The sequence below is a fragment of the Pseudonaja textilis genome, chromosome 6 (assembly GCF_049901715.1).
Source record: "Pseudonaja textilis isolate UNSWEBS1 chromosome 6, rPseTex1.2, whole genome shotgun sequence".
NCBI classification, from domain to species: Eukaryota; Metazoa; Chordata; class Lepidosauria; order Squamata; family Elapidae; genus Pseudonaja; species Pseudonaja textilis.
Genome location: NC_141995.1, coordinates 33654513 through 33662348, shown reverse-complemented (window position 1 = coordinate 33662348; position 7836 = coordinate 33654513). Strand labels below are relative to the sequence as shown.

Here is a 7836-nt window from a genome sequence, read left to right as displayed (position 1 = left end):
GAGACTTCCGGTGAGGTGGAGCCATTTTATGTCTGTTGAGACAGGGGGAGGAGCCTGTGGTTGACCCCTGCGAAGGGGAATTCTGTACGGCATAGAAGCTCTGGTGGGCGGGGTAGTGGGCTTGGATGTCCGCGGCGGTGCATACAGATAATAAGGAGTTTACATTCCTTGAAAAGTTGTGTGGTTTTCATTTAGGCTCAAAAAAGAAGCAATCGTTTTTCTCGCCGTAGAGGTTAATTTACAGTCCCGTCCGTCGCCCCCCCCCTCCCTCCCCCAGAGTTGGCAACTTTTTAAGAAGTGCGGAATTAGCAGAGTTGTCCATGGGTCTCCAACCTTGGCAACTTTAAGACTTGTGGACTTCAACTTGCTTTGCTGGCTGAGGAATTCTGGGAATTTTAGTAAGATAAACTCTTAAAATTGCCAAGGTTGGAGACTCCTGCTCTAGTCAGAATGCTGGAGGGATACAAGCGCATCTACCGTCTGCTGACCAATTGATACAAGACTCCCAACTAAGGGATGACCTCTTCACCCAATGGTTTCAAATGGATAGCAAAAGAAAAGGGGGCATTGAGCTCTGAGGCAGGTCCCAGGGAGAAACAGAGGAACACATCTCTGCCCTTTGTCAACAGAAATTGTAACAAGCCACAGAGGAAAGAGAATCAATGTGGTGTAGTGGTAAAGGTATTGGCCTAAAAACAAGGACACTTAAGTTCCAGTCCCCTCCTTAGTTGCGTATCTGCTTTTGAATCGTGTTGGGATTTCAATTCTCCAAAGCATCTGAAGGCAGGATAAACATTAGTGGAATGGTTTATATCCAGAAGTTGTGGGTCATCACTGGAGATTTTAAAAAAGATATTGGACAGTCATTTGCCTGGGATGGTCTCCTGCTTGAGGAGAGATTAGAAGACCTCCCAAATTCTGCAACTCATATTCTGTATTCCCATTTTCAGCCCACCCCACTTCATAGGGTTATTGCAGGGGAAGATGGAGCCCTATGTATATTCACAGCCTTGAGTTTCTTATGAATAGTAAAGGTAGGATAAAAATCTAACAAATAAATAAACCATAATAAGGCAGGGCATTAAAAATATATTAATTTTAGAGAAATATAGATGGTGAAATACATGCTATTAGCAAAAGAAAGAACAAGGAAATGTGAAATGACAAACCACAAGGTTCATCTATCGGTCACAAAGTCATATTTGCCAAGAAACCTTGTCTTGCCTGTAACAAAACCACAAGCTAGGGAGTTTAGCAAGATGGGTTTGTGACATCCAGCCATCCTAGCCTAGCAACAGGGAGGGGGAGAGCTGTGTTTCAAGTAACCAATGAATGACTGACAAGTTATATTTCTATGTTTTTGCCCCTTCTGAAGAAGCGTATAGGCATGTGCTGTTCTGTAAGAAATTTGTTCGGAAGTGACTCTTACTAAATATTCTGAACCTGTTTGCGGAAATAAAACCAATTTATTTTTGGAGTCCAAGGTCTGAGTCTCTTAATTTCCTGCAACAATAGTACAGTATCTCCTACCAAATTTTGTGGTTGGTTCAGAAAGATAGTTTGATTGATAGTATCAAAAACTGTCAAAGAGCTTTGACCGTTGGGAGCTTCAAGGAGCACAAAAATGGGTGTACTACCATCATCCTGGTTCCAGCTAAGATTATCAACAGGTGGAGCCAATGCTGTCTCTATGAACAGTTTTACATGTATTTCTTTGAGTTAAAGTATTTTAACTCATTTATGAAAAATAATGTTTTGAGATTCTTTGACAAATCGCTGTTGTTGGGAAAAGTGGAAGAAAAAAGAACAGGATAGCCAGTCACAGATGGTAGACTCAAGTATAGCAGACATAGACTAAAAAGATTTGAAAGATCAAGCTGAAAATATAGATAGACCTCAACATGCGATCGAGCCCAAAATAGTCTTTGCTAAGCAAGACAGATGTTAAATGAATTTTGCCTCATTTTACAATCTTTCTTGCTGCAATTGTTAAGTGAATCTGGCTTCTCTATTGATTGTGCTTGTCAGAAGGTCACAAAAGGTGAACACATAACCCCTGGATGTTACAGCCATCATAACTAAAGTTACAGGACATCCACATTTTGATCACAAGACTATGCAAGGATTGTTAAGTGTGAAAAACAGTCATAAGTCAATGTTTTCATTTTGAACAGTCACCAATGAATTGAGGACTATTTGTAATCCTATAGAACAGAGGTGTCAAACTCGCATCGTCAAGATGGTATCACGTGACATATTGTCTTTTTTCCTCTTTGCTAAACTGGGCGTGAGTGTGGCCAGCGCGTGAGGCATCCGGCCTGTGGGCTGTGAGTTTGACAGGCCTGCTATAGAAAATCTAATTATGTGACAATTAAAAGTTGACACTTATTTAACAGCAAATAATCTTGAACAAGAAGGCCTCAGCTGAAATTCTCTATCTTTTCTAATTATTTGTATTAGGATTTCACTGGCAAATACTAAAAATCACACGACACTGAATCTCTGTTGTGGTCTAATGTGGATATTATTTGTTAAATGATATGGGGGCAATAGGCTTGGTTATACACTGAGTTAGATCTGCGTATTAATAGATGCTCCAGTAATTTTTATTTAAAGGAAAATTGGTCAACGAATACATTTGTCTGGGCTTGTTCTTCATTTTAAAGGCAGATTAATTTCAAGACAGATGAGATAGAGTTTCTTATAGTTGTATTTTAATGTGTACTATAAATTTTAAATTTGGACTTAAATTTGGACAGGACAGTAATTAGGATACATTATATTAAGTGACATTTTGAGAAAGTGTATGAGAAGGTGTGTACAAAATTTGTTCTTTCCAAATCTACATAAAAATAGTTGTGTTTTTAAGAAATCACAAAAATAAAAACTAATATGGCAAAAATAATAGAACTAAGTGAATTTGAAAAAACTAACATACTTGTATAGTATTTGGGTCAGACTAGATAATTCTTATAAGTGTTTTATAAAAGAGTGATAATTTATTTTAAATATTCAGTTAAATAAACGATTATCCACACTTAAGTCACAGCAACAATGAAAGACAATGTTTCTAGAATATGGAATAGAAATAAGGTTTATTTTTTCCCATTTATAAAAAGTAAATTTAATATTGATACAGCAACACCATTTAGCTAAATAGTCATGGTGCATAAAAGATAAATATATCTTAAGTGAATATTAGTATTTAGCTACTTTGTATTTGGTTAAGAAAATATAAAGAAAACACAAGTGATCTTCTGATAGTTTTCAGTCTTCAGCAATAGTTGTTTATGCTTTCTTGAAGAATCTTTTGGCTATTACTCCTTCATAGGTATAAGTCTGAAAAGATTTTATTTTTAAAATAAGTAAAACAGGTCAGAATATCAGCAATATTTTTCTGGATCTACAGTGCTTATTTTCTCAGAAATAGTTTAATTCTATATTCCAGAAACCAGCTCTTTTTAAAGTGGCATAAATAGGCTAAAATCAAATATTTATTGTTAAATAATGACCCAAAAATAGATGACACATAGTCCTGTTTGAACAGTTTTGATTAATCCTAGTATTTACTCAACAATACAGCCACTGCATCCAGAAAGAGAAATGCTCCTGGAATTATTAATTAAATTGTCTCAGAAGTTAAGTTCATTCCCAAGTTGGGCTACAGTAAAACCCAAGAAGCACTTGGATCAGGACATTGTTTATTGTGGTAGGGCCCATATTAGCAAAGAGACAGAGATGAGACCATTGGAGAAAGCAAATGTAGGCAAAACCAGATTGTGGAATGGAATCCTGCAAGGAGCACTGCATGTGGCCAGGGTTCACGACAAGGCCCCACTTATGATTAATATATTGTCAAACATTTTACAATTGGTTTTTCATGTTTTGAATTTAAGAAGAGGTTATTATTTCAGGTTGCGATCTGATTTTCTTTTCTTTTGCTTTAGCCCCATAACTGGCTTCTCAACTATTTTTTTCTTACAACTGCAAGTAAATATTTAATAGTGGGTTTTTTTTGTTTGTTAAATCTTCTCAGTTCCTTGGTAAGATAATATACGTTTCTATTGCTGTTGATTACTGTATATAAAAAATATCTATGATACACTTACCTGAATCATTTCGTCTCCTACAATTTCCCGCAGTGCGTCAAGTTTCTTTCCATTATCCTTCCGGGTGAATGAACCTACCAGTTGGGTTCCTTTCATGTCCCAGGTTCCCTACAGTACACGACATGCATATTTTAGTATTTATTTAGTATTTATTTGATTTTTCAATCGCTTACAAGATACAGGTATAAGAATAAACAGTTTCGAATACAGGGGATAGATACTTATAAGAAAAATAAAAAGGAACAATAGGACAGGGACGGTAGGCATGTTTGGTGCGCTTATGCACGCCCCCTACAGGCCTCTTAGGAAGGGGATGAGGTCAATAGTAGACAGTCTAAGGTTAAAGTTTTTGGGGTTTGGGGAAGAAACCACAGAGTCAGTTAGAGTATTCCAAACATTGACTACTCTGTTGCTGAAGTTGTATTTTCTGCAGTCAAGTTTGGTGCTGTTAACCTTGAGTTTGTATCTATTGTGTGCTCTTGTATTGCTATGACTGAAGCTGAAGGAAAGAGGGAAAAAAGAGAGGAAGGAAGATTTTTATTATGGTTGAACATATTTGTAACTAAAGTGGGTGTGTTTTGGAACCCTTTGCTGTATAGCCTCTCAACCATCTTGTCAGCTAACCCAGGGGATCGGAAACTAACTCCTATGAGAAAAGATTAAGGAAACCAGGAATCTTTATCCATGAGAACAGTAATTGAGGTGGGTTATGGTAGCCCACATCAACAGGAAAACTCTATAATACTAAGAAGAAGAAAAAGTTTTCTTACATTGAGTTCAGTTCCATCAGCTAAACTGTAGTCAAAATTCACTCCCAAAGTGAACACTATCTCTATGTTGCGGAAGTTACTGTTTTCTTGAATGGTGAATTTGTTTCCCTCTTGTTTGATTGTGAGCTTCAGGTTGTCATGGGCTCCAAGCTTCCTCTTCACTATATTAATACCTGTGAAAATTAACATGAGTGTGAGTCAGTTGCACAGCAGACAGATGCTTTTCAAATACTTATTTTAAATAAATTGTCTAAATGGGGTGGCTAGAATTGGACAATTTGAGTCTGTCCTCTGTAATTCTTATTTGTCTAGGTTTTGGTTTTAAAGGCTAAAACAACCAGTTTACAAGGATCTGTTCATGGTTTCTTTAGGGATTTTAATCAATGTGGAATTATACATGATATACATCTCGGACTACTAATGTGGCATCCCTTCTCTTTTCCATATCTGCCAGTAGCTGAGTTCACAAAATCAAGCAAAATATGAGTGATGAATAAGCACATAAACCCAACCCCCCACTTAACAATAGTCAAATCCTTTTTGATGCAAAGAAGCCAAAATATTGTCAAAGGTCAAATTGCGTAGATTAGCTAAATATACATGATCTGATACTTCTGAACTGGAAAATAACATTACTGAAAAGGAGAAGGTGAAGCTCTGGGTATAGAATTAATTAAAATTACTTTAGCTTACCTTTGTAATAAAAAGCCTAAAGAAAGTACCAAGGGAAAACTAGACATCAGTGCAATTAGTATGTGTTAACAATAGAAAACTGATCATTCTAGAGTCAAATAACTAATGGGAAGTAGCACATGTGAAAATAAATAATAAATTCCATTGAAAAAGGAAATACAGACTAGAGGAGAATCTGGGAAATAACGTATATCATGTTTGAGACAATAATAATGAGAATGTTACAAACAGAGGATGAAATAAAAAATCTTGCTGGAGGACTTCTGACTCTCATCTCTCCATCTGCTGCACACCATCTTGCCCAGATTCCAGAGCAGAATCTACCCAGACTGGTTGTGAGATGATATGTGAGAAGGAATTGATAACTGAAACTTGCTAAAGAAACTAATGCTTTCATTGTCTGATTTTTATGTTCATAGTCTACAGTTGCCAGAATGCTACATTTTTTGATACCGATCCCTGGGTGCAGTTGATGTTTAAGAAATCACAAAATCATTACATTTTGTAGAATGTAAAGCCACTTAGGTTAGATTCTGAGAGTCTCAGAGTCTTAGGAAGCCAGAAAGTTTATGAGAGTCTCAGAAAACTAGTTTTTGACAAAATGAAAGTCAGCAATGACTTCTTACCAATAAACAGCAGAATGACACTATAAATTAAATACGGAAAAAAGAGAAAGAAAGCAAAGCCTTATAGAGTGGACGTGTACAAGAAAGTAAGGGTTGGAATTGTATATATTTGGAAGCAGGAAAATCAAATGTCTAAGATTTGAAGAGCCAACATGGAAAAAAAGGAGGATGCCTTGTGGGCTTTGGTTTAAGTGGTTTTAGTCATGAAGAAAAAAAATCATTTGTCAACATTTCTGTTTGTCACAGAAAGAAATGTACAAACCTGAAAGTATGTAAGTTAACCAGTAAGTCTTTGAGGGAAGGAAAATTAAAAAAAAAAAACTGACATGAAAATCCAGTGAATAATAAAGAAGAATGCCAGAGATTGGTAGCAAGCATCTTGAATTACATCAACAATTTGTTTTTCTTAAGCAAGGGAATACAGATCTTACCCATTATTTCCATGAACTTGTCATAGTTTTCACTCTTCTCTACTTTCCAGACACCATCAAATGCCATGGTTGTTAGGTATTATAACAAAACGTAGAACTAAAAGAAGGTTTCCTATCCAACCTAGAGTAAAGCTTTCTGAAGGGGTGATTTATATCTTTACTTATCTTGAAAGCAATTCATACACTGATGTGGCTGACTAAAGTGCAATCAGTCAGGTGATCTTACAAGTTTAAATCACAACGTATACAATTCATTATAATTAGAAGAAATCTATTATATTTAATCCTATCTCTTAAAAATATTGCCTGTATTGTTCAGTAAAGTTGTGATTACTAAGTTCTCTTTTTTACTCGGAATAGGATGGACAACACACAAAAAAAGCGTAGATGATTACTAGTACGGAGAAAGAATGAAAATGAAAATGGTGCTCTGTTTAAATGAAGCAACACTTATTTTAAGTAGCGAATGTTCTGTACTGTAAGATTTTTGTCATGCTTCCTTTTATTCCTTATATCTGCTCAAGCAAGGACAACTCTTCCTTCCCCTTTAAATATGTGTTCTCTTTGGAAACTGTTCACCGAGTAAGATAAAGATATAAATAATGGGTGACAGGTTATTTACTCTGGGAACAATTGATTATAGTTCCCTTCAACCCTAATCATGTGAGGCCTACTTTTTCTGTTCTGAAATGTAGGAGATAGATCTGAGGCAGAAAGTGATTTTAATATAGAAAGCCAATCAAACCAAATCACATGGAGCTGAGAAACAATGGACTGTTTGCTTGAACATATGTGTTCATACGCCCCCCCACCACCTCTCTCCCACCTTAATAGAAGATTGATTTCACAATAACTGCATAATCTATTTTACAGATGTCCTATCTAATATTTTAATATAAACAGCAGTGGAATATCTAAGCATCATGTTTGAAGAATTATACTTAATTTTAAGAGTTAAAAATCTAAGAAATGCAAATAACCATATCTATGTAGATCAGGGGTGTCAAACTGGTGGCCCACTTGGGTGGATGCGTCACACACAGATCATGCCCACCCCAGCTTTGCAAATGGGAAAAAAGTCATGAAAGGCCACATGATGGCAATGAGAGGCCACGAGTTTGACACCCGTGATGTAGATAGTTGGAGAAGAGTGGGAACAGAGGCCTTAATTCCTCTTAATTTCCTATTACTGCTGCAAATTTAACAT

The 7836-nt window shown here is 36.2% G+C and overlaps 1 protein-coding gene across 1 annotated transcript; it reads right to left on the bottom strand.

Annotated features, from left to right (window-relative positions):
• Positions 1-3076: 3076 nt before the first annotated feature.
• On the bottom strand, positions 3077-7494 carry FABP2 (fatty acid binding protein 2). Its single transcript, XM_026697967.2, has 4 exons — positions 6630-7494; positions 4880-5052; positions 4110-4217; positions 3077-3339 (listed from the first exon to the last, which is right to left on the bottom strand). The coding sequence occupies exons 1-4, from the start codon at positions 6694-6696 to the stop codon at positions 3289-3291; spliced, it is 399 nt and encodes a 132-aa protein (XP_026553752.1). The 5' UTR covers positions 6697-7494; the 3' UTR covers positions 3077-3288.
• Between the last annotated feature and the right edge of the window lie 342 nt (positions 7495-7836).